General features: G+C 46.9%; 3 protein-coding genes across 7 annotated transcripts in view; 1 reads left to right on the top strand and 2 right to left on the bottom strand.

Moving 5' to 3' along the window:
- Positions 1-428: 428 nt before the first annotated feature.
- On the bottom strand, positions 429-17,211 carry LOC133128030 (zinc finger protein 883-like). 4 transcript variants are annotated; one of them, XM_061241247.1, is made up of 6 exons: positions 17,075-17,211; positions 14,810-15,440; positions 14,479-14,537; positions 13,868-14,206; positions 8,640-9,939; positions 429-2,467 (listed from the first exon to the last, which is right to left on the bottom strand). In XM_061241247.1, exons 1-6 carry the CDS (start codon positions 17,109-17,111, stop codon positions 1,408-1,410), a joined length of 3,426 nt encoding a protein of 1,141 aa, XP_061097231.1. In that variant the 5' UTR covers positions 17,112-17,211; the 3' UTR covers positions 429-1,407. The 4 variants fall into 4 exon arrangements, with proteins under 4 accessions (XP_061097231.1, XP_061097229.1, XP_061097227.1 ...); XM_061241245.1 differs by lacking the exons at positions 8,640-9,939; positions 13,868-14,206; positions 14,479-14,537; positions 14,810-15,440 and adding exons at positions 3,089-3,147; positions 3,513-4,161 and having other exon boundaries at positions 429-2,816; positions 17,075-17,169; XM_061241243.1 differs by lacking the exons at positions 8,640-9,939; positions 13,868-14,206; positions 14,479-14,537; positions 14,810-15,440; positions 17,075-17,211 and adding exons at positions 3,089-3,147; positions 3,513-4,161; positions 5,805-5,991 and having other exon boundaries at positions 429-2,816.
- Positions 17,212-18,638: 1,427 nt separating this feature from the next.
- Positions 18,639-22,564, bottom strand: LOC133128031 (zinc finger protein OZF-like). 2 transcript variants are annotated; one of them, XM_061241248.1, is made up of 2 exons: positions 22,381-22,564; positions 18,639-21,000 (listed from the first exon to the last, which is right to left on the bottom strand). In XM_061241248.1, the coding sequence occupies exons 1-2, from the start codon at positions 22,415-22,417 to the stop codon at positions 19,649-19,651; spliced, it is 1,389 nt and encodes a 462-aa protein (XP_061097232.1). In that variant the 5' UTR covers positions 22,418-22,564; the 3' UTR covers positions 18,639-19,648. The 2 variants fall into 2 exon arrangements, with proteins under 2 accessions (XP_061097232.1, XP_061097233.1); XM_061241249.1 differs by having other exon boundaries at positions 18,639-20,942.
- Positions 22,565-24,369: 1,805 nt separating this feature from the next.
- LOC133128978 (uncharacterized) overlaps positions 24,370-26,338 on the top strand; it is a 5,704-nt gene continuing 3,735 nt past the window's right edge. Inside the window, exons 1-2 of the mRNA XM_061242783.1 lie at positions 24,370-24,532; positions 25,511-25,614. Of these exons, the coding sequence (XP_061098767.1) occupies positions 25,518-25,614 (97 nt within the window). The 5' untranslated portion in view covers positions 24,370-24,532; positions 25,511-25,517. The remainder of the gene's footprint in view (positions 24,533-25,510; positions 25,615-26,338) is intronic.

Raw genomic sequence — 26,338 nt, 5'->3', positions numbered from 1 at the left:
GGGTTGCAATTATGAGTTCTTGATATATCTGGATATAATGAAGTAAAACACTTTGGAATGTTATCCCTGAACAGGAATCATATCCAACAAACATAGTCAGCTATTATGTTGACATTTTAATTTTACATTCCTGCATTGCAAACTTAGCTCACGTGAGATGCATTACCTGAAAATGTCTTGCAGTTGCAAATATACACGTTACATCACATTAATTGCACATCACAAGGCATTGCAATTAATGAATAGCCGTTCTTATACAGAGCAACTTAAAAAAAAATATATAAAAAGGAGAACATCAGCACCAATAGAAGTAATAGAACTGCAATATGGAGAATACTACAGCTGAACAGATAGTGTTGTGGTTCCCCTAAGACAACAAGAGTTCAGTCTATTCAGTCTATTTTATAATCAGGAGCCTTGCAGCAAAGTATTGAATAATAGGCTTTTATTCCAATGAGATATAATGCAGTGACAAACGCAGTGGTGTCCGTGGAACAACCCAACGATCCACCCTGCACACTCCCTTCATACACGCTTGTGATGGCCTCGGCTCCTCCTTCCTTCTGGGCGTGGTCTCATCCCATCAGTCACATCATTGTTTAATACTGATACATAGGATTAATAGGGAAAATATTCCATAATAGGCGATCTGACCGGGAAGAATTTCTGCTCCCACTCAGAAGTCAATTCAAAGCTGGCTGGTCACTAATGATGCGTGTTCCCTGATAAAGGCCAAAAAGGCTGTATATGTTCCGTTACATATTTAGTTGGCTGTTATTCTAAATGATGTACAACACATGCATATTGAAGGTCACTGGAACTAAAGAATGCAGGTCGTATATGGTACAATTATCATAGAGTATCAGTTATCCATATCCATGAACGTCAAGGTGCAGTACACACAGAAAGCATAGGCGTTCAGTAAAGTTATAGCGTGTCATAACTAGGGAGTGAGGCACGATTGCAAGCGATACTGTATGTTAAAAAGATACCACGCCACGATGAAGATAAAGGAGTTACTTGACAGTGGTACAAGATTGTGAGTAACCCTGGAGAGGAGTGGATTTACAGTTAGTCACGGAACAGACTTCACACGAAAAGATGCATCTTCAAAACCACTGAGCAGTCTGCGCGGCTCATAGAGGAACAACTGTCGTTCCACCACTGGGAAGCTGGGGTGGGAGAAGCTCTTTGGTTGAGTCGACCGAGAACCATTCACGACTGGCAGGAAGTGCAAGTCGCCCTGTTGCAGAAGAGAGGTGTTCCCACACCGAGACCAACACGATGCCAAAAGCATTGCTGTCCTGCATCCATAGTCTCAGAAAATGAACCTGTATGGTCACGCTAACACAGAATCAAAACACATAGCCGACTAATACTCAAACACAGCGGTCCCTGGTATGGATGCTACTTCGTATGAACCTTCTGATGTTTCTGCAGACCATTTAACTGTGTGAAGTTCTTCCCACACTGGGTGCAGTGGTACGGGCGTTCCCCTGTATGAGTTCGCTGGTGTATTGTCAATACAGATTTTGCTTTAAAGTTCTTCCCACACTGGGAGCAGTGGTATGGCCGCTCCCCTGTATGACTTCGCTGGTGCACCTCCAGGCTATTTAAGTGTCCAAAGTTCTTCCCACACTGGGAGCAGTGGTACGGACGCTCCCCTGTATGGATTCTCTGATGTGTGATCAGGTGTGCGGAGCGGACAAAATTCTTCCCGCACTGAGAGCAGTGGAATGGCCGTTCCCCTGAATGAGTTCGCTGGTGGACTGTCAATTCTGACTTTGATTTAAAGCTCTTCCCACACTGGGAGCAGTGGTATGGCCGTTCCCCCGTATGGATTCGGTGATGGACTGTCAATTCTGATTTCGCTTTGAACTTCTTTCCACACTGGGGGCACTGGTACAGGGATTCACCCGTGTGATTTTGCTGGTGCACCTTCAGACCATTTAAGTACCTAAAGTTCTTCCCACACTGGGAGCAGTGGTACGGATATTCGTCTGTATGGATTCGCTGGTGTGAGATCAGTTGTGATGAGCGCATGAAATTCTTCCCACACTGGGAGCAGTGGAATGGGCGTTCCCCTGTATGGATTCGCTGATGGACTCTCAATCCAGATGTTGTTTTGAAGCTCTTTCCACACTGGGAACACTGGTACGGGGCTTCCCCTGTGTGAGTTCGTCGGTGCACCTTCAGATAACTTAAGTACCCAAAGTTCTTCCCACACTGGGTGCAGTGGTATGGACGCTCCCCTGTATGGATTCGCTGGTGTGAGATCATCTGTGATGAGCGTGTGAAGCTCTTCCCACAATGGGAGCACTGGTATGGGCGTTCTCCGCTATGAGATCGTTGGTGTACAATCAGGTTACCTGAGGTGTTGAAACTCTTCCCACACTGAGAGCAGTGGTATGGCTGTTCCCCAGTATGAATTCGCTGGTGTGTGATCAGGTGTGATGGGTGGACGAATCTCAACGCGCACTGGGAGCACTGGTACGGTCGTTTCCTTGAACGAGTCCGCTGGTGTCCAGACAGTGGTGATTTGACTTTGAAGCTCTTCCCACGGTGCGACCATCTGTGGGCCCCTGTAGCGCCTGTGTGGGACTGTGTTGGGATGGGGAGTGTCTCGGGGGCTTTGGAGCACTGAGTTGTTCTGCTGTTGGATGGGTCCTCAGCTTCACTCCTTCCAGACACCAGAGTCTCTCTCAGCTCCTTTGCGTGAACCTTTTCCAAGTGCTGGTGAAGATTCACTTCCTCTGTGAGAACAAATGGGCACTGAGAGCAGGAAAAGACCTCAGGCGATGCCTCAACAGTTTGTCCTGAGGAGAGAGAAGGTGCACATGAAATAATCATGCCTATAGGAATTTATTTTAGGAGATGGAGAGGCAAGATGGACTTGATAAATATTGCTCAACTGCAATAATAAAACATAGAAATGTGTACCCCTGTGTGTTCTGCCTCCATTTCTTTGGTTAAATTAAAGGACTACATGTCTTTTCTTCTTGTTGAAAGAGCCAAGACTGGAAATAGCAATGTCATACCTATGAGGCTTGGCTTATTCTTTGAGAAAATCATCAGAAGGGATCTTAACCTGTGTTTTGGTTCCTTGTGGCGATGACAGAAGGGTTATGGGAAGCTTCAAGACAGAGCCTGTTAAAGACAAATGCAGACATTTCACATTATATAAATGGTAAATGGTTGGCATATATATAGCGCCTTTATCCAAAGCGCTGTACAATTGATGCTTCTCATTCACACATTTATACACGCACTCACACACCAACAGCGACTGGCTGCCATGCAAGGTACCAACCAGCTTGTCAGGAGCATTTAGGAGTTAGGTGTCTTGCTCAGGGACACTTTGACACAGTCCAGGCAGGGGATCGAACCGGCAATCCTCCGAACTGCCAGACCACTGCCCTTTTTATCACCTGAGCCAACGTCACCCCAATACTTGAGTAAGGCTGGTAAAGAGATTAGGAGAAGAGAGACCCAGTCCAGATCATCACACTTACCCGTTCTCCGATGAAGCCGACTGGGGTTTCTGCGGTCTCGCCAGCTGGCCAATTATCTTTCTCTTACAGGTCATGACCTGGCCCTTCTGCCTCGGTGAACACTTCCTCTCCAGTGCGGAGACCTCACACCATCTCCGTGGAGAGCTCACTCTGTGGTCCTTACTGGCCACGGGACAAAGAGGTCGTGACTCGGGAGCTGAAATATCTGTGATTTTTAGTCGGCAAATCACCACTCTTGGCTGATTCCGCAGGCAGGCAGTGACCAGATTGGACACCTCCTCCATGTCCTGTTGATCGTTTTCTGATTTCACTCCAATCTCAAATTTGAGAGTCTGACAGGTTAGATAAGATCCACCCCTCCCCCTCTGTTCATCCCTTGGTTTTTCTTGCTCTCTCCTGAGTCCCTTGTCATCCATCACACCATCTTCTCTCTCCATTTTCACACTCTGCCTCTCCTCACATTCCTCCACTTCCTCCTTCATGTTGGATAGTCTGTCTTTTTCCTCCTGGGTCATCTCAAATAAAGTCTTCCTCTCTTCTGTGTCGTAGCTTCTGCTGAGTCTCGCCTTCGGCTCCACCCCTGTGTAATCTGTGCTTCCAGTCACACATTCAGCCTTCACTTCCCCTCCACCTGAAAGGGCCTCAGTGTCTGCAAAGCAAGCAGGATTAATGAAAGCATATTCAGTGCAGTCCACAAGTATTTAGACAAATAAACACAAGCTGAAATAGTCGTCAGATTCCACATTTTATTGCAAATCCTTTGCAATCAATGACTGCCCAAAGCCTAGACATCATCAGATGCTGGGTTTTTCCCCTGGTGATGCTACGCCAGGCCTGGAGCCCTCTTCAGCTCCTGCTTGTTATTTGTTTATTTACCTTCAGTCTGGCCCAATTATTGCTGCTCAGGGTGGCCTGTAGCTTAGAGGTTAAGGTATATGACTGGGACCCGCAAGGTCAGTGGTTCGATCCCCGGTGTAGCCACAATAAGATCTGCACGGTCAACAGGACATGGAGCTGGGCCCTTAACCCTGCATTGCTCCAGGGGAGGATTGTCTCCTGCTCAGTCTAATCTAGTATGTCGCTCTGGATAAGATTAATATCAATTAATGTAATGTAATGATTATTCTGTCATACATTACACACGCCCAATGTCTGTGGTCTACCGGGTTGTTTGCCATTGCTGAGCTCACCAGTGTGTTCCTACTTCTTCTTAATGTGCCAAACAGCATTTTGACACACCTATCATTTTGGACGGTCTGCCTGACTGGTATTGAGAGACAACAACATACTCATGCTGACGGCATTCCTAGAATCAACTGTAGACCTTTTGCTTGCTCTTTTATGGATGAACTACTGATGAAACCTAACACATGTCCAAGAAACATCTGAGCAGGCAATTGTCCAATTACTTTTGGCCCCCTAAAATTCAGGGGCCTATGTATAAAAAGGGCTGTAATTCCTACAACACAAATTGTGTAACTGTCCAAATACTTACAGCCTCCACTGATATAGAGATGTTGATATCGAGGCTTCATCTGAACCCAGTGAGGATACCATATTGAACTCTAATCATAATTAAAAATAAGGGATGGTCCATGTGACCATGTGACCGTGGCTAAGGTACATGACTGGGACCCACAAGGCCGGTGGTTTGATCCCCCGTGTAGCCATGATAAGATCTGCACAGCCGTTGGGCCCTTGAGCAAGGCCCTTAACCCGGCACTTTCCAGGGGAGGACTGTCTCCTGTTCAGTCTTATCAACTGTACATAGCTCTGGATAAGAGCGTCTGCCAAATGCCAAGTAATGTAATGTAATGGATGTTAAATTAACCATGAAGGAATTCAATTTGGAGCTGGGGCACATTATGAACATGCTCCATTTGTGAATGTGTCACTATGGCCACAAATGCCTTTCCATTATTAAAGTTTTTTTTTATGCTGTATGTAGTATGTAGTATGTAGTATGTTTGGGACAAAATTCCATGGGCTTTTGGTTCTATCATTGAATTGTATTCAATGGAAATCTGCCAAACGCTTGCAACGGCTGCAAAAATCCCACGTACGCACAAGTGCATGCGCAGTAATCCAGTTACCGCAATAATGGAAACTTTAACCATGCAACAACACCGCAATGTTATTAGGATATATCTCTTCACTTTTAAGAACACTTCCGTCATAGATGTATAGCTAGGTACACGCATAAACAGAAAACAATGAGGTCTGTTGGTCGAACCAAGCTAACCCGCGAGCTCACGTTTTGTCAAACACTCCCTCAAAAGAACAGATACACACCCCTGTTGTCGCTCTCTGCTAAATCCAATGCTTCCATCGCTGCGGCTCAATACCGGAATGTGACAACGATAATAACTTGTTTGAACTAGATAACTCCTGGGTATCTAATGCTCTGCAGATACCAGCTGTAGACGACTAAATTCTTCTTCGTTAGTTTTTAACGGTGGCTACGCCTATACAGTGCACACCGCCACCCACTGGATCACTTACAAACTGCATTTCTAACCCTTCTAAGCTATGGTGAAAGAAGCGTTGCCGTTAAATCCTTTAAGAAACCCAGTCCATACTTTAGTCGATTGCCACTTATCCCGGAGAAAAGAGCAAAACTGGCACAACCCACATTCTCCAATTCTCTCCTCCATCTGCAAACACGGGTCAATTGCAGTGTGTTTAGCTGGAGTTTGAAGTGCGGGTTTAAACCCAGAGACCACAGAACTGCATACCAACTGGAGCAGATATCCAAAGCTGTGGACAAAGATTTAGCTTTTCCAATTTAAATGCAGACATGTGGTCTAGAGGTTTAAGCCTGGGCTTTAGACTCCAGCTAAGCACACTCCACATGTTCCTGACTTCAGCCACTGGACACGCAACAGTTGATGCAGTCTAATGAGATTCTTAAAACATGTAACATACGCACATACTCACCAACACATCAATTCCATCCATCCATCCATTATCTTAACCCGCTTATCCTGAACAGGGTCACAGGGGGGCTGGAGCCTATCCCAGCATACATTGGGCAAAAGGCAGGAATACACCCTGGACAGGTCACCATCACAGGGCAAAGGGCACACACACCATTCACACTTATGGGCAATTGAGACTCTCCAATCAGCCTAACCTGCATGTCTTTGGACTGTGGGAGGAAACCGGAGTACCCGGAGGAAACCCACGCAGACATGGGGAGAACATGCAAACTCCGCACAGAGAGGCCCCGGCCGACAGGGATTCGAACCCAGAACCTCCTTACTGTGAGCCGGCAGTGCTACCCACTGCACCGTCCATGCCACCCATCAATTCATAGGCACATTTATTGTTTATTACATCAAGTCTTCTGAAAGTCCGGGAGTCTTTTGGATTTAGTCATGAGTTCCCTGTCCAGGAGTGGAAATAAGTCGGTAGAATCTCCAGGAAATATTACGAGTTCAATGTATTTGGACACAAATGCTTTTCAAAAGGCCCACACCCAGAAGTTGCCTGAGGAGTTTTTGAATAACAAATACAAGTTGACTAGCAAGGTATTGGGCAGAGGGCCACAGACACAGGTTGCCAGTGTATCATAGTAGTTACTTATAAAACAAATATGTTTGATATTTTCAAGGTGATCATCCTGCATGGTATGCCTTTAAACAAACTTTGCTAAATGGTCTCTTTAGAGTCCTGCATTTTACTGCCCTGAAATCTCAGGTGAGCCACACAGTAGTAGATGCGGTCGCAGTTGCATCAGACTACATTACAATCACTTAGCAGACATTCTTACCCAGCCTAACATACACAAATGCAGAGACTAAATTATACTCTCAGGAACACCACTGCAATAAGCAGAACACTCCCCCAGAACAGACAGATGTGAATGGGAGCAATTTGTGCTTCTGCTCCTAATCTTTATTTAAAAGCTGAGGAACCAAAACCTTAGACTCATGGTCCCCTTTGTGAGTCTCCTTGTGATGTGTGTTGCCTGATAAAGGTCAGAAAAGGATCAGTATGTTCCACTATATTTATTTGTCAGATGCTTTCATCCTAAGTGATGAACAATACATGCATACCAAAAGGTCATTTGAACAAATACAGAACATAAGTCATATGAGGTACAATTCTCATGAAGTATCAGTTAATAATAGCCACAAACATCAAGTCCAGTTCACATGGGTAGGCTAAGTCACTGAACATATGGCATGTCATAACTAGAAGTGAGCCCTAATTATAATAGGTTAAAGAGCTACAACATCAAGATACAAGTGCAACATTAAAGTGCTAGATGAAAATAAGAGTTCAACATGAAAGTGCTTGAAGATCAAGATAGAAATGACACATGAGAGTGGTGCTAGATTTGGGGGGGGGGGGAACCCCTGCAGAAGAGTAACGTTACAGTTAGTCGAGATACAGTCTGTAGAGATGCGTCTTCAGACAATGGTGCAAAACGGTGCTCTGTGTCGGAGCGGTAGAGGAATGGGGAGGGTGTTTGACAACTGGGGGGGGCTAGGGGGGAGAGGTTCCATGACGGGACAGGAAAACCATTCCTGGCAGGAAGTGCAAGTCGCCCTGCTGCAGCAAAGTGGAGTGGTCCAGCTGGTGTGAAAGGTTGTGATTTATGTCCTGTCGGTAGGGGCTGTCCTTTTGAATGCAGGGTAGGCAGCCTGTACGCCTGTACGCCTGTAGCGTAGTGGTTAAGGTGCATGACTGGGACCCGCAAGGTCGGTGGTTCGATCCCCGACGTGGCCACAATAAGATCCGCACAGCCGTTGGGCCCTTGAGCAAGGCCCAAAACCCTGCATTGCCCCAGGGGAGGATTGTCCCCTGCTTAGTCTAATCAACCGTACGTCGCTCTGGATAAGAGCGTCTGCCAAATGGCATTAATGTAATGTAATGTAATAGAATGTAGGCCAGAGTCAGAACTCTAACCTGGCAAAAAACAACAGCCAACAAAGTGACCGCAACAAAAGAGTGAGACGTAAGAGCTTGTTCCCCCACTGCGAGCAGCACAATACTGAATGCCTTGCCCTCCTGTAGTGTCAGAATGTGCACTTGTACGGACACATCAATACAGTGTCAAAACATGTTTGCTACTTTGCGTGAGACTGCTGATGTCCCTGCAGACCTTTTAGCTGCGTGAACTTCTTCCCGCACTGGGTGCAGAGGTACGGGCGTTTCCCAGTATGAGTTCGCTGGTGGACTATCAATCCCGATTTCGACTTGTAGTCCTTCCCGCACTGGGAGCAGTGGAACGGCCGCTCCCCCGTGTGACTCCGCTGGTGCACCTCCAGGCAGGTCAAGTGGGCGAAGCTCTTCTCGCACCAGGAGCAGTGGTACGGACGCTCTCCGGTGTGGACGCGCTGGTGAATGGCCAGGTGCGCGGGGCGAATGAAAGTCTTCTCGCACTGCGAGCAGTGGTACGGGCGCTCCCCGGAGTGGATCTGCTGGTGCGTGATCAGGGACGTGGAGCTGATGAAGCCCTTGCCGCACTGGGAGCACCGGTACGGACGCTCGCCCGTGTGCATGCGCTGGTGCGTGACCAGGCGGGACAGGCGGCGGAAGGTCTTGCCGCACTCGGAGCAGCGGTGCGGGGACTCCCCCGTGTGGGACAGCTTGTGCTCCTTCAGGCAGGTGAGGTAGCGGAAGTTCCGCCCGCACCAGGCGCAGTGGTAGGGACGCTCCCCGGTGTGGGTCCGCTGGTGCGTTACCAGGTGCGACGAGTGGATGAAGCTCTTCCCGCAATGGGAGCACTGGTACGGGCGTTCGCCCGTATGAGACCGCTGGTGCGACATCAGATTGCCCGAGGTGCCGAAACTCGCTCCGCACTGGGAGCACTGGTACGGACGTTCCCCTGTATGGGTGCGCCGGTGCACCGTCAGCCGTGACTTGGATTTGAAGGTCTTCTCACACTCCGAGCATTTGTGGGCCCCTAGGGTGCCCGTGTGGGACTGCAATGGGGCGGGGAGTGCCTCAGGAGGTTTGTTCCCCTTCTCTTCATCCCTCAGTTTTTCCCGCTCACCCCCGAGTCCCTCAGTGTCTGTCACACCGTCTTCCCTCTCCATTTTCACGCTGTGCTTCTCCTCACGTTCCTCCGCCTCTTCTTCTTCTTTATCCTCCTCCTCGTCTTCCTCCTTCATGTTACATAGCGTGTCCTTCTCTTCCTCCGTCATCTCATACACGGTCTTCCACTCCGTCCTCTCTTCCAAGTCCTCACTTCCGTTCGATCTTGCGTTTGTCTCCGCCGCTGCGTAATCCGTGCCTCCAATCACAGATTCAACCTTCACGTCTCCGACTGAAGAGGCGGAGCTTAAACCCTTCATAGAGTCAGGCAAGGATTGTGATTGGCTGTTGGAGTGAGTCAACTTGGTGGAATCCGCCATCGTTCTAATGGGGGGGTGGGACAGAGAGGCAAGCTTACACTCTTCCATGAAGGTAACAGTGGCTAAAAGAGAATAAAGAAACTATGTTTAATGGAACAGATGGGAATTTTGAGAAATTATTAAATGTATTGTTTGTTATTTCTTTTTTTGGGCAAGCAGAATTTAGCACCAATTCAGGTTGTGACAAATTAATCCAATCCACAAACAAAAATACACAAACAAGATAAGGAATATATGTGGAATGCTCATTGTCAAAATAATGTTTTTTAAATTATTGAACTCAGAATGTCATTCTGCAAAAGCGATCTTTAATGCCCTTTGGGAACGTTTTGACACATTTTGTCACTGATGGTGGAGTGGAGTGATTGAACGTTTGTTTTGAAATTGCTGAGTTTGTCAGGAGTTTGTCAGGAGATTAGCGCTAATTTGATACTGCTTGTGAGCGATTTGTAGGTGCTTTAAATAGGCGTCTTCAGAGCGACGTCCCAGTTTGTTATGTTGTTATGTTTCACCCCATCCCAGTGTGCTCTCTCCCCCGAAGACACCCTCTGCGACGTGGGCCTCCACGGCGCGGGAACCCCTCCAACCTCAGCTACCCCCCGCTGACCCCCTGTAAGGACTTTGCTGTCACAGGGGGACGATGGAACTGGCAGTCTGCCACTCGGAAGGCTGACTTCATCCCTGCATATGCCTCCCTCCAGTCCCTACAATTCCTTGCCCTAACTGAGACCTGGATCACACCTGACAACACCGCCACTCCCGCTGCCCTCTCATCCTCCTTCTCCTTCTCGCACACTCCCCGGCCTTCCGGCCGTGGTGGTGGTACTGGTCTTTTAATTTCCCCCTCGTGGAAATTCTCTGTTCTCCCCCTCTCTGACCTGTCCATATCCACTTTTGAATTCCATTCTGTTGCAGTATCCTGCCCTACTAACCTTTTTATTACAGTTATCTATCGCCCTCCAGGGCCCCTGGGAAGCTTCCTTGATGAGCTAGACACCCTTCTCAGCTCCTTCCCTGAGGATGGCACCCCGCTGATTCTCCTTGAAGACTTCAACATCCACCTTGAAGCCTCCCAGGCTGCTGCCTTCCTACCGCTACTCCACTCCTTCGGCCTCTCCCTGTAACACTCTCCTCCAACCCACAAGGCAGGCAATATCCTAGACCTTGTCTTTGTGAGGAACTGCTCATGCTCTGATTTCACGGTTACCCCTCTGCATACATCTGATCACCACTTCATCTCATTCTCCCTCCCTCTTCCTCCCCATCCTCCTCCCCCTCCTCCCACCTACTCTTCCTCAGCCCGCCGTAACCTCCGCTCCCTCTCACCTTCTTCCTTTGCCTCCACTGTCACCACCTCACTCCCCCCTCTCGAATCCGTCTCCAAACTCCCCGCTGACTCTGTATCTGCCACCCATCTTATATCTCTCTCCTCCGCCTTTGACTCCCTCTGTCCCCCCGTCTCAAAGCGGCCTCGCACATCCCCCCCCGTCCCCTTGGATATCTGACATCCTCCGTACCTCCAGGGCCAGCCTCTGCGGAGCGGAGAGGAAGTGGGGGAAATCCAGAGACACTTCAGACCTCACAACTTGCCAGTCTCTCCTGGCGGCATTCTCTTCCGCTGTCACTGCCGCCAAAGCAAAATACTATCAAACACAAATTCAGAACTCTGCTTCAAACCCCCGGAAACTTTTCTCTATTTTCTCCTCTCTCCTCAACGCACCGCCTCCTCCTCCTCAGTCCTCCTTTGCTGCTGATGACTTTGCTGATTTCTTCGATGAGAAGGTCAGTCATCCGCAGATCCTTTACAACCACTGCCCCCCTCACTGTGCCCTTCCCCCCCCTCTAGGCCCATCCCTTCATTTTCCACTTTCTCCCCCCTACAGACTCTGATGTTTCTCAACTCCTGCTCTCCCACCGCCCTACAACCTGTGCCCATGACCCTATCCCCTCTTCTCTTCTCCAAACTATCACACCTGACATTCTCCCATTTGTCACCTCCCTTGTCAACTCCTCCCTGTCTTCCGGCTGTTTTCCGGCATCCTCCAAGAGGGCCCACATCACTCCGCTGCTAAAAAAAGCCTACTCTGGATCCCTCCATCATCCAGAACTACCGCCCGGTATCTCCTCCTTTCCTTTCTAAAACTATAGAACGAGCCGCTTCTACTCAACTTTCTTCTTTCTTTCCTAACAACAACCTGCTTGACCCCCATCAGTCTGGCTTCAGATCGGGCCACTCGACAGAGACTGCGCTCCTCTCTGTCAGTGAGTCACTCCATGCCGCACGAGCAGCCTCCCTCTCCTGTCCTCATTCTTCTAGATCTCTCTGCTGCCTTCGACACTGTGGATCACTCCATCCTCCTGTCTGCCCTGTCAGCAACAGGCATCTGTGGCACAGCCCTGGACTGGATTGAGTCCTACCTCTCTGGTCGCTCCTTCCAGGTTGCCTGGGCTGGTTCGGTATCGACACCTCGGCCCCTCGCCACAGGAGTTCCCCAGGGCTCAGTCCTAGGCCCGCTTCTTTTTTCTCTTTACACTCGCTCCCTTGGCCCTGTGATCACTGCACATGGGCTATCCTACCACTACTACGCGGACGATACCCAACTCTTCGTCTCGTTCCTGCCGTCTGATACGCAGGTTTCAGCCCGTATCTCTGCTTGCCTGAAGGACATCCAGAGCTGGATGGACAACCACCATCTAAAGCTCAACCCAGGCAAGACTGAAATGATACTCATCCCTGCTACTACCTCTCCTCATCTGGATCTCTCCATTTCCCTCAGGGATACCACACTCACACCATCACCCAGTGCAAGAAACCTCAGCGTGTTGATGGACAGCAGACGGTCCCTTTCCGATAACATTGCGGCGGTGACCCGGTCTTGCAGGTTCTTCCTATACAACATACGGAGAATCCGCCCCTTTCTCACCCCCTACTCGACCCAGCTCCTGGTCCAAGCGATGGTTCTATCCCGCCTGGACTACTGCAATTCCCTCTTGGCTGGCCTCCCAGCGTCCGCCATCAGACCCCTCCAACTTATCCAGAATGCAGCAGTTCGTCTGGTCTTCAACCTTCCCAAATACTCACACGTCACCCCCCTGCTTACTTCCCTCCACTGGCTGCCTGTCATGGCTCGCATCAAATTCAAAACATTGGTGCTAGCCTTCCAAGCAGTTAAGGGGTCTTCCCCAGCTTATCTACAAACAATCATCAGACCCTACACCCCTGCCAGACCTCTTCGTTCAGCCTCCACAGGCCGCTTGGCACCTCCCCCTCTCCGAACCTCCACCTCACGCTCACGACTACTGTCTGTTCTGGCTCCACGGTGGTGGAACGAACTCCCCGTTGAGGTCAGAACTGAAGAATCTCTCCCCACCTTCAAGCACAAGCTGAAGACACACCTCTTCAAGCAGCACCTCTCCCCATCCCTCCCTACCTCCCTGTGAACCTTAATTGTTGTCTCTGTGACTTGCTTTGTGTATCGGTATTTTTAGTTAGCTAGGTAAGCAGTGTTTGGATAGTGAACTTTGGTCACTTTTGCTCTGTTGTTTGTTTCTTTGTTCAAAAATAAATAAATAAATAAATAAATAAAATTGGCCCTCGTAGCAGTTGAAATTGTACTTCCCTCTAGGGTCTTTCAGCGAACTTATCCCTGGTTATGGGTATGCACTTTGTTGTACGTCGCTCTGGATAAGAGCGTCTGCCAAATGCCAATAATGTAATGTAATGTAATGTAATGATGGGCGGGTAAACGTACATTTTGCATCTAAATCATCCATATTCAATGTAAATATAAACATTAATGACATTGAATCAGTTGATTCATGTTCTACAGATGATCGTAGGTGAATCAGATAATCAGCTTCATAACGTTAGCTTCTAGTATCCTGAGGTGTTGAAACTCTTCCCACACTGGGAGCAGTGGTATGGCCGTTCCCCAGTATGAATTCTCTGGTGTGTGATCAGGTGTGATGGGTGGATGAATCTCAACGCACACTGGGAGCACTGGTACGGTCGTTTCCTTGAACGAGTCCGCTGGTGTCCAGACAGTGGTGATTTGACTTTGAAGCTCTTCCCACGCTGCGACCATCTGTGGGCCCCTGTAGCGCCTGTGTGGGACTGTGTTGGGACGGGGAGTGTCTCGGGGGCTTTGGAGCGCTGAGTTGTTCTGCTGTTGGATGGGTCCTCAGCTTCACTCCTTCCAGACACCAGAGTCTCTCTCAGCTCCTTTGCGTGAACCTTTTCCAAGTGCTGGTGAAGATTCACTTCCTCTGTGTGAACAAATGGGCACTGGGAGCAGGAAAAGACCTCAGGCGATGCCTCAACAGTTTGTCCTGAGGAGAGAGAAGGTGCACATGAAATAATCATGCCTATAGGAATTTATTTTAGGAGATGGAGAGGCAAGATGGACTTGATAAATATTGCTCAACTGCAATAATAAAACATAGAAATGTGTACCCCTGTGTGCTCTGCCTCCATTTCTTTGGTTAAATTAAAGGACTACATGTCTTTTCTTCTTGTTGAAAGAGCCAAGACTGGAAATAGCAATGTCATACCTATGAGGCTTGGCTTATTCTTTGAGAAAATCATCAGAAGGGATCTTAACCTGTGTTTTGGTTCCTTGTGGCGATGACAGAAGGGTTATGGGAAGCTTCAAGACAGAGCCTGTTAAAGACAAATGCAGACATTTCACATTATATTATATACAGCAACTGGCTGCCATGCAAGGTACCAACCATCTTGTCAGGAGCATTTAGGGGTTAGGTGTCTTGCTCAGGGACACTTCAACACAGCCAGGGCGGGAATCGAACCGGCAATCCTCCGAACTGCCAGACCACTGCCCTTTTTATCACCTGAGCCAACGTCACCCCAATACTTGAGTAAGGCTGGTAAAGAGATTAGGAGAAGAGAGACCCAGTCCAGATCATCACACTTACCCGTTCTCTGATGAAGCCGACTGGTGTTTTTGAGGTCTCGCCAGCTGGCCAATTATCTTTCTCTTACAGGTCATCACCTGGCCCTTCTGCCTCGGTGAACACTTCCTCTCCAGTGCGGAGACCTCACACCATCTCCGTGGAGATCTCACTCTGTGGTCCTTACTGGCCACGGGACAAAGAGGTCGTGACTCGGGAGCTGAAATATCTGTGATTTTTAGTCGGCAAATCACCACTCTTGGCTGATTCCGCAGGCAGGCAGTGACCAGATTGGACACCTCCTCCATGTCCTGTTGATCGTATTCTGATTTCACTCCAATCTCAAATTTGTGAGTCTGACAGGTTAGATAAGCTCCACCCTTCCCCTTCTGTTCATCCCTTGGTTTTTCTTGCTCTCTCCTGAGTCCCTTGTCATCTATCACACCATCTTCTCTCTCCATTTTCACACTCTGCCTCTCCTCACATTCCTCCACTTCCTCCTTCATGTTGGATAGTCTGTCTTTTTCCTCCTGGGTCATCTCAAATAAAGTCTTCCTCTCTTCTATGTCGCAGCTTCTGCTGAGTCTCGCCTTCGGCTTCACCCCTGTGTAATCTGTGCTTCCAGTCACACATTCAGCCTTCACTTCCCCTCCACCTGAAAGGGCCAAAGCAAGCAGGATTAATGAAAGCATATTCAGTGCAGCCCACAAGTATTTAGACAAATAAACACAAGCTGAAATAGTAGTCAGATTCCACATTTCATTGCAAATCCTTTGCAATCAATGACTGCCCAAAGCCTAGACATCATCAGATGCTGGGTTTTTCCCCTGGTGATGCTCCGCCAGGCCTGTACTGGAGCCCTCTTCAGCTCCTGCTTGTTATTTGTTTATTTACCTTCAGTCTAGCCCAATTATTGCTGCTCAGGGTGGCCTGTAGCTTAGAGGTTAAGGTATATGACTGGGACCCGCAAGGTCAGTGGTTCGATCCCCGGTGTAGCCACAATAAGATCTGCACGGTCAACAGGACATGGAGCTGGGCCCTTAACCCTGCATTGCTCCAGGGGAGGATTGTCTCCTGCTCAGTCTAATCTAGTATGTCGCTCTGGATAAGATTAATATCAATTAATGTAATGTAATGATTATTTTGTCATACATTACACACGCCCAATGTCTGTGGTCTACCGGGTTGTTTGCCATTGCTGAGCTCACCAGTGTGTTCCTACTTCTTCTTAATGTGCCAAACAGCATTTTGACACACCTATCATTTTGGACGGTCTGCCTGACTGGTATTGAGAGACAACAACATACTCATGCTGACGGCATTCCTAGAATCAACTGTAGACCTTTTGCTTGCTCTTTTATGGATGAACTACTGATGAAACCTAACACATGTCCAAGAAACATCTGAGCAGGCAATTGTCCAATTACTTTTGGCCCCCTAAAATTCAGGGGCCTATGTATAAAAAGGGCTGTAATTCCTACAACACAAATTGTGTAACTGTCCAAATACTTACAGCCTCCACTGATATAGAGATGTTGATATCGAGGCTTCATCTGAACCCAGTGAGGATACCATATTGAACTCTAATCGTAATTAAAAATAAGGGATGGTCCATGTGACCATGTGACCGTGGCTAAGGTACATGACTGGGACCCGCAAGGCCGGTGGTTTGATCCCCCGTGTAGCCACGATAAGATCTGCACAGCCGTTGGGCCCTTGAGCAAGGCCCTTAAGCCTGCACTGCTCCAGGGGAGGATTGTCTCCTGCTCAGTCTAATCAACTGTACATAGCTCTGGATAAGAGCATCTGCCAAATGCCAAGTAATGTAATGGATGTTAAATTAACCATGAAGGAATTAAATTTGGAGCTGGGGCACATTATGAACATACTCTATTTGTGAATGTGTCACTATGGCCACAAATGCCTTTCTATTATTAAAGGGTTTTTTTATGCTGTATGTAGTATGTAGTATGTTTGGGACAAAATTCCATGGCCTTTTGGTTCTATCATTGAATTGTATTCAATGGAAATCTGCCAAACGCTTGCAACGGCTGCAAAAGTCCCACGCATGCGCAGTAATCCAGTTACCGCAATAATGGAAACTTTAACCATGCAACAACACCGCAATGTTATTAGGATATATCTCTTCACTTTTAAGAACACTTCCGTCATAGATGTATAGCTAGGTACACGCATAAACAGAAAACAATGAGGTCTGTTGGTCGAACCAAGCTAACCCGCTAGCTCACGTTTTGTCAAACACTCCCTCAAAAGAACACAGATACACACCCCTGTCGTCGCTCTCTGCTAAATTCAATGCTTCCATCGCTGCGGCTCAATACTGGAATGTGACAACGATAATAACTTGTTTGAACTAGATAACTCCTGAGTATCTAATGCTCTGCAGATACCAGCTGGAGACGACTAAATTCTTCTTCGTTAGTTTTTAACGGTGGCTACGCCTATACAGTGCACACCGCCACCCACTGGATCACTTACAAACTGCATTTCTAACCCAAGCTATGGTGAAAGGAGCGTTGCCGTTAAATCCTTTAAGAAACCCAGTCGATACTTCAGTCGATTGCCACTTATCCCCCATCCCCTCCATCTGCATACACGGGTCAATTGCAGTGTGCTCTGCTGGAGTGCGGGTTTAAACCCCGAGACCATAGAACTGCATACCAACTGGAGCAGATATCCAAAGCTGTGGACAAAGATTTAGCTATTCCAGTTTAAATGCAGACTGTGGTCGAGAGGTTTAATCCAGCTAAGCGCACTCCACATGTTCCCTGACTTCAGCTACTGGACACAGCTATCAAAGGCACACACTTCACTCCTGTGTTTATACACAAAAAAAAAACATCTACTCTACACTACAGTTTGATAAGCTAAGAAAACTACGGTCTAATGCGATTCTTAAAACATGTAACATACGAGCCGCGCCGTCGGCGGTTCGAATCCGACCGTCTGACATTTGTCGCATGTCTTCCCCTCTCTCGCTCCCACTCTTACTGTCTCTATACTATATACTGTCCAATAAAGCTGAAAAAGGCCGAAAAAATATCTTTAAAAAAAACATGCAACATACTCATCAATTCATAGGCACATTTATTGTTTATTACGTCAAGTCTTCTGAAAGTCCGGGAGTCTTTTGGATTTAGTCATGAGTTCCCTGCCCAGAAGAGGAAATAAGTCGGTAGAATCTCCAGGAAATATTAGCAGTAGTACTGTGCAGCTATCATGGCCGGGCAGCTGACATAAGAAAATTCATTTTGTTAGCCAATACCGGCAGCTATTTGTTCAATTGTTAGCCACTACGAGTTCAATGTATTTGGACACAAATGCTTTTCAAAAGGCCCACACCCAGAAGTTGCCTGAGGATTTTTTGAATAACAAATACAAGTTGACAAGCAAGGTGTTGGGCAGAGGGCCACAGGCACAGGTTGCCAGTGTATCATAGTAGTTACTTATAAAACATGTTTTCTAAGTAAAAGTAAGTGATCAGCCTGCATGGTATTCCTTTAAACAAACTTTGCTAAAATAGTCTCTTTAGAGTCTATTCTAGAGTCCTGCATCTTACTGCCCTAAAATCTCAGGTGAGCTTTACAAATACTTACCAGACATTCTTACCCAGCCTAACATACACAAATGCAGAGACTAAATTATACTCTCAGGAACACCACTGCAATAAGCAGAACACTCCCCCAGAACAGACAGATGTGAACGGGAGCAATTTGTGCTTCTGCTCCGAATCTTTATTTAAAAGCTGAGGAACCAACACCTTAGACTCATGGTCCCCTTTGTGAGTCTCCTTGTGATGTGTGTTGCCTGATAAAGGTCGGAAAAGGATCAGTATGTTCCACTATATTTATTTGTCAGATGCTTTCATCCTAAGTGATGAACAATACATGCATACCAAAAGGTCATTTGAACAAATACAGAACATAAGTCATATGAGGTACAATTCTCATGAAGTATCAGTTCATAATAGCCACAAACATCAAGTCTAGTTCACATGGGCAGGCTAAGTCACTGAACATATGGCATGTCATAACTAGAAGTGAGCCCTAATTATAATAGGTTAAAGAGCTACAACATCAAGATACAAGTGCAACATTAAAGTGCTAGATGAAAATAAGAGTTCAACATGAAAGTGCTTGAAGATCAAGATAGAAATGACACGAGAGTGGTGCTAGATTTGGGGGGGGGGGGGGGACCCCTGCAGAAGAGTAACGTTACAGTTAGTCGAGATACAGTCTGTAGAGATGCGTCTTCAGACAACGGTGCAAAACGGTGCTCTGTGTCGGAGCGGTAGAGGAATGGGGAGGGTGTTTGACAACTGGGGGGGGCTTGGGGGGAGAAGCTCCATGACGGGACAGGAAAACCATTCCTGGCAGGAAGTGCAAGTGGCCCTGCTGCAGCAGAGTGGAGTGGTCCAGCTGGTGTGAAAGGTTGTGATTTATGTCCTGTCGGTAGGGGCTGTCCTGTTGGATGGAGGGTAGGTAGTGTAGTGGTTAAGGTGCATGACTGGGACCCGCAAGGTCGGTGGTTCGATCCCCGGAGTGGCCACAATAAGATCCGCACAGCCGTTGGGCCCTTGAGCAAGGCCCTTAACCCTGCATTGCTCCAGGGGAGGATTGTCTCCTGCTTAGTCTAATCAACTGTACGTCATTCTGGATAAGAGCGTCTGCCAAATGGCATTAATGTAATGTAATATAATGTAATGTAGGCCAGAGTCAGGACTCTAACCTGGCAACAAACAACAGCCAACAAAGGAGTGAGACGCAAGAGCTTGTTCCCACACTGAGAGTGTCAGAATGTGCACTTGTATGGTCACATCAATACAGTGTCAAAACACGTCTGCTACTTTGCGTGAGACTGCTGATGTCTCTGCAGACCTTTTAGCTGCGTGAACTTCTTCCCGCACTGGGTGCAGAGGTACGGGCGTTCCCCAGTATGAGTTCGCTGGTGGACTATCAATCCCGATTTCGACTTGTAGTCCTTCCCGCACTGGGAGCAGTGGAACGGCCGCTCCCCCGTGTGACTCCGCTGGTGCACCTCCAGGCAGGTCAAGTGGGCGAAGCTCTTCTCGCACCAGGAGCAGTGGTACGGACGCTCTCCGGTGTGGACGCGCTGGTGAATGGCCAGGTGCGCGGGGCGAATGAAAGTCTTCTCGCACTGCGAGCAGTGGTACGGGCGCTCCCCGGAGTGGATCTGCTGGTGCGTGATCAGGGACGTGGAGCTGATGAAGCCCTTGCCGCACTGGGAGCACCGGTACGGACGCTCGCCCGTGTGCATGCGCTGGTGCGTGACCAGGCGGGACAGGCGGCGGAAGGTCTTGCCGCACTCGGAGCAGCGGTGCGGGGACTCCCCCGTGTGGGACAGCTTGTGCTCCTTCAGGCAGGTGAGGTAGCGGAAGTTCCGCCCGCACCAGGCGCAGTGGTAGGGACGCTCCCCGGTGTGGGTCCGCTGGTGCGTTACCAGGTGCGACGAGTGGATGAAGCTCTTCCCGCAATGGGAGCACTGGTACGGGCGTTCGCCCGTATGAGACCGCTGGTGCGACATCAGATTGCCCGAGGTGCCGAAACTCGCTCCGCACTGGGAGCACTGGTACGGACGTTCCCCTGTATGGGTGCGCCGGTGCACCGTCAGCCGTGACTTGGATTTGAAGGTCTTCTCACACTCCGAGCATTTGTGGGCCCCTAGAGTGCCCGTGTGGGACTGCAATGGGGCAGGGGGTGCCTCAGGAGGTTTGTTCCCCTTCTCTTCATCCCTCAGTTTTTCCCGCTCACCCCCGAGTCCCTCAGCGTCTGTCACACCGTCTTCCCTCTCCATTTTCACGCTGTGCTTCTCCTCACGTTCCTCCGCCTCTTCTTCTTCTTTATCCTCCTCCTCGTCTTCCTCCTTCATGTTACATAGCCTGTCCTTCTCTTCCTCCGTCATCTCATACACGGTCTTCCACTCCGTCCTCTCTTCTAAGTCGTCACTTCCGTTCGATCTTGCCTTTGTCTCCGCCGCTGCGTAATCCGTGCCTCCAATCACAGATTCAATCTTCACGTCTCCGACTGAAGAGACGGACCTTAAACATTTCTTAGAGTCAGGCAAGGATTGTGATTGGCTGTTGGAGTGAGTCAACTTGGTGGAATCCGCCATCGTTCTAATGGGGGGGTGGGACAGAGAGGCAAGCTTACACTCTTCCATGAAGGTAACAGTGGCTAAAAGAGAATAAAGAAACTATGTTTAATGGAACAGTTGGGAATTTTGAGAAATTATTCAATGTATTGTTTCTTTTTTTGGGCAAGCAGAATTTAGCACCAATTTAGGTTGTGACAAATTAATCCAATCCACAAACAGAAAGACACAAACAAAATAACTTTTTTAAATTATTGAACTCAGAATGTCATTCTGCAAAAGCGATCTTTAATGCCCTTTGGGAACGCTTTGACACATTTTGTCACTGGCGGGCGGGTAAACCTAAAATTTTGCGTTTAAATCATCCATATTCACTGTAAATATAAACATTAATGACATTTAATCAGTTGATTCATATTCTACAGATGATCGTAGGTGAATCAGATAATATGCTTCATAACGTTAGCTTCTAGTATCGGTAGCTTTGCTAATGCTGCTGTCAGCACGATCACCGTTAATTCGTTATGAATCGGAGGAAACTATGATAAATAACCTTTGTTTTATACTGAATATCTTATTTACAAAAACAATCGGCTCGCTTAGCAGTTTGGTATTCCTATTGTACAGATGGTAGATGAATCAGACGCTCTGAATCACTGACATCAGTATGATACCATCAGATAGGCTCTTAGTTACCTAGATCAGTATTTACCGTTGTACGCAGTTGCTGTTGATTCCTATTCTACAGACAGCAGTGCAGTGTGTTAGTTGTTACTGCGCTAATTTAATTTTGTGAAGTTTTTCTCGCTTTTGCTTAGTTGTGATTGGTGTGGAACAACCTGTTGTTGCAAGTTAGATGCGAATGACACAAAAAAGTATAGAAAATCTTCCATAAAAAACTGCACCAACTACGACGTAGCTAAGTAATGTTAATTATTATAATGATTATGTGTAAATAATGTCACGCTAGCGAGCTTTAAAAAAATAAATAATAATAACTGGTGGCCTGTCTCTCGTTGACCACAGCATTGTCCGAATGACGTTATGCTACAGCGCGATTAGGGTAGTTCGTTTGTCAATAATTATACAATATAGCATAGTCTCTTGCACCTTTACCCTAATTATTTAGCGGCTCTCACAAAATCAAAAGCTGGCATCATACACTGACCACTGCATTCTTAATAAAGTTTTTTGATGTCAATACCAGAAAAGTCAATGGGAAAATGTTTATTCCCGAACTGAATAAGCGACGTGGCAACATCGGTTCTGTAGCAACAATAACGCATCTTATGAGGATTTTCATTCACTTTTTAACGGCCACGTCTGTAACAGCAACATATATCGCTCTGCTCTGAACTGGTACTAGCATCGTACGTAGTAACAGAAGTCGATGATCGTTGAACCAAGCTCACTCGTAGCTACGTTTAATCAAACCCTACGTCAACAAAGGCACTGATACGCACCCTTGGTGTCGCTCTCTGCACAGTTCAACGATTCCATTGCTGTTGCTCAATACTGGAACAGCTGCAAATCGTTCCGCGTTACATCGGCTAAAAATGCTTATAACTAGCTAAGTATGAATTGCGATAAGAACACAAATAGGCCCGATGCTCTGCCGCTGTGGCCAAGCGTGAACCGAACTGAACCACAAACAGGAAGCGAATACCAAATGGGAGAAACATTCAAAATAAAAGTTTGCTGCCGATATACACTCACCAAGCACTTTATTAGGTATTTATCAGGTATTTATTTTTAGACCTATGTACTTAGAGCTTTGATGCATTGTGTGTTCAGAGATGCTATTCTGCATGCCACTGTTGTAATGTGTGGTTATTTGCGTTACTGTCACCTTCCTGTCAGCTTTGACCAGTCGGGCCATTCCCCTCTAACGTCTCTCATTAACAAGGCGTATCTGTCTGCAGAACTTCTGCTGACTGGATTTGTTTGTGTGTTTTGCACCATTCTTTCCAAACTTTCCAAACTCTTCCAGACTAGTGTGTGTGTGTGTGTGTGTGTGTGTGTGTGTGTGTGTGTGTGTGTGTGTGAAAATCCCAGGAGATCAGCAGATCACATTTTCCCCCATTCTGATGGTTGATGTGAACATTAACTGAAGCTCCTGACTCCTGATCGACATGATTGTATGCATTGCATTGCTGCCACACAACTGGCTGATTAGATAATCATATGACTAAGTAAAGCTGTTCCTTATGAAGTGGTGCTCGGTTGAGGTGGTTGAGAGGGAGCAGGGCATGTGGCTCCTGTCCTCAGGTCTAAGTGCTGGAAGACATATCCTTTGCCAACACAACAACAGAACAACACCTATCATGCAGAATGGCCGAGTTCTTCAGCGGACAGCTAGACTGAGCACTTACGCACCATGCACTTATCTTGAATAAAATGAAATAACAATATAAGCACTTTCCTCAGTTGCTCTGGATAACAGCCCAGATCACCATTTTTTCAGGCAGGACATTGAAATAATTAGTGAAACCAGCTGGTAGAATGGACCAAATCACACCTACTATGCAAATATATACACCTCCGTGTATATATTTGCATACCGGGTTGAGGAAATTCTTCCAGGGGTGGCTGTTTGTGTATCCTCTCCAAGGATACACAACACACACACACACAGACACACACACAACCCTCTCCAAGGATACACAATACACATACACACACACACACACACACACACACACAACCCTCTCCAAGGACACACAACACTATCCAAATTGACTTACAAAGGAAGAGAATAGAAGGTCTTTTTTTTTTTTTTTTTTGCTGAAACCAGTCTTCACTACCAGGGTTATTTTGGTTAAATGAGCATTAATTCACAGCTAGAAATAGCTCTCCAAAGCGGCCTCATTTTCTAAATGAGAAACTTCATGTGAAAATAGGTTCTATAATCGGGCCGTTAGACTTCTCGATTGCAAGTGGCCTTCCGTCTCCTGACTGAGTATTTGTCTGACAATATTCCAAACAGTCTGGAAGGACCCTTCCAAAATAAATGGCTTTAAATTTGCCCTCCACAGATTTGCTTTTTTTTTAAATTGCAAATGCAGGTAACATTTTATGACAATACACTTCCCCCACTTCTGCACGTTTGGTACAGTCCAAATCTGGCACACTCGCAGTAGATTTGCATGGTTAAAATAAGCCAGTAATGACCTTTCTATGTGTAGAGGCAGGTGATATAGCACATGAACATTACCTATGCGATGTTGATGTAAACGCACCTTATAGACAAAGTGACCTGTGCAAAAGGATACCACTGACATAGAAAGGTTTGCTGAAGATACTGCAAAAAAACAGAAATGCATAGAATGTGGTTGGAGCCATTACCAATAACCTCTGCCCTACTAGGTCTGTGGTCTCTGAATGTCAGTGGGAATTAGCAGCCTGCTCTCAGTGGTTTCGACTTTGACTTTGAATGCTTTTCTTTTTTTCTTTTTTTCTTTTTATTCTTCTGCACCTGTGACCAGCTGTCAGACTGTGAGGAGTGGAGAGTGGACGGGGCATATTCTCCCTGAACGGGCCAACGTTCTGAAAAAAAAAAAAAAAAAAAATCAAGGACCCGGGACCCTCTTCGGCACCCAGCTGGGGCTAGCCAAGGTAAGGTCCGTCCGGCTGTGCGACCAGCACCAGAACCCTTTTCTGCATGGACACGTGGACAGCAGCCAGATCTGTCTGGAGAAGCATTTTGGGCTCTTTCATTCTCTCCGTCTCTTCGCTCTGTCATGATCTCCGGGCTAATATCTATTTTGAGCTCAGTTACATTGTCAGGCTACAATTTAATCAGCGACATCTTGTCTGTAACCCTGGCTAAGAGGAGATGGGATATTGCAATGGAGGGAAGATAAAGGGGTTGAGTTCTGTCTGCTTTAAGAGGATAATGCGTCAGCTTCTGCATACTGTGGAGATTTTTTAAACCGCCTAATTTTACAGAGGGAGTGGGATGGGGGAAACACTGGTGAGGATGCGTGTGTGAACGTTACACGTGTTATTATTAACACGATGTTATTAGACCAATAGATGCTTCATTGGGATAAAGCTAAAGTTTGGCTTCAGTTTGTTGCACCTATATTTTCTCAAATTAATTTATTTGAGCTTAATTCAAATGAAAATTGAGAATTTCAGTTGAAACCCCCTCAAGATATTTGTGTACCAAATTTTAGCTTTATCCAGTGAATAATTTTCTTTAGTGTGAATGGGAATGTATCTGTGATTCTAAAGCGATTTCGGGCAGAAGGAAGAATTCAGTCAAGATTACTGGTCCAGATGCTTGTGATGAAACTCTGGGGATAAATTAATATTTCACCTTTTAACTGAAGGACCAGGAAAAACAACACAATCCAACTGACACCAGTTAGACAGACAGACAGGTAATCGACATCACAGACAATGTTATATATGCAGTGGGACATGACTCAGGATTCAAGGACCAAAGGATATAAAACACAAGTCCAGTACAGGTTCAAAATAATCTATTGTCATGCTATACCAGTATCATTATATTTACCGAGTAGTACGTAAGCAGACTGTTCAGCGGTTAATTTAATTTAAATTTAATTTTAATATGCTTGCACTCAGTGCTGGGATGGAGGAGAGCACTTACGAGACGTTTGAGGATGAACTTGGGACGCCATTACAGGAGAAACCCCCGGCCAAACCTGTGAGGCTGATTCACAGAGCAGGTACCGCATATGAGCATACGCAAACGCTAAACGGACTGCATTTTTACCCAAAGTGCTGTTCAATCGATGCCTCTCGTTCACCCATTTGCCAAATTAGTCTGACTCCACAGATCCCATCTAAACTTGAGACGAGATGTATGGTGCAAGGCAGAGATGTGGATTTCACATTCTGAAAAATACAGTACGAGCTGTTATCATACTGTAGTCTAGTCGTAGGGTATTAGACTGGCAACTGTGGAGTTGCTGGTTCGAGCCCCTGGTCAACACATAGGGATGCTGACCTGCATCTGGAGAGATGAAGTTGGGTCCCTAAACGAAAAAAGAACCCTGCCTTTACCCCTGTTCTCTCTCTCCTGCATGTTTTGTGTTCTGGCCTTTCTCCCAGGGCATCATACAAAAGGGAACACGTTCTCAATGGATCTTTGCAGCTTTAAAAATTTTTTAAAAAAGGATTAAAAAAAACATCAGCATTACAATGTTCAGCCAAGGCTATTCTAACCACGTATTTGTGATCTTAAGCCTTAAAGGGTTAAAAGCAAAAGACAAGAGAACAGGCATATTATAGTACCTCTCAGTGGCACAGGATGAGAATGAGGGCATTCCGTTCTATAGTTATCTCCTGATTGAAATGTGATCTGCCGCCAAGTGAAAACTGCCCCCCTTCACAAACACAGACATGCAGTGCAGTCCGTAAGTATTTGGACAGTGGATTTGAAATGAAGCA

Source organism: Conger conger, chromosome 5, assembly GCF_963514075.1.
Source record: "Conger conger chromosome 5, fConCon1.1, whole genome shotgun sequence".
Taxonomy (NCBI): domain Eukaryota; kingdom Metazoa; phylum Chordata; class Actinopteri; order Anguilliformes; family Congridae; genus Conger; species Conger conger.
The sequence above is the reverse complement of the archived record's forward strand: the minus strand, read 5'-3'. Positions and strand labels throughout refer to the sequence as shown.

Coding starts and splice junctions, on each gene's coding strand:
- LOC133128030 (XM_061241247.1), bottom strand. CDS start 17,111: ATGGAAGCATTGAATTTAGCAGAGAGCGACGACAGGG. Junction 15,441..17,074: donor AGCAGAGAGCGACGACAGGG/GTGTGTATCTGT, acceptor TGGCCCTTTCAG/GTGGAGGGGAAGTGAAGGCT. Junction 2,468..8,639: donor TGCACCCAGTGCGGGAAGAA/GTTCACGCAGCT, acceptor GTGCGCGTTGAG/ATTCGTCCACCCATCACACC.
- LOC133128031 (XM_061241248.1), bottom strand. CDS start 22,417: ATGGAATCGTTGAACTGTGCAGAGAGCGACACCAAGG. Junction 21,001..22,380: donor TGCAGAGAGCGACACCAAGG/GTGCGTATCAGT, acceptor ATTCTCTTTTAG/CCACTGTTACCTTCATGGAA.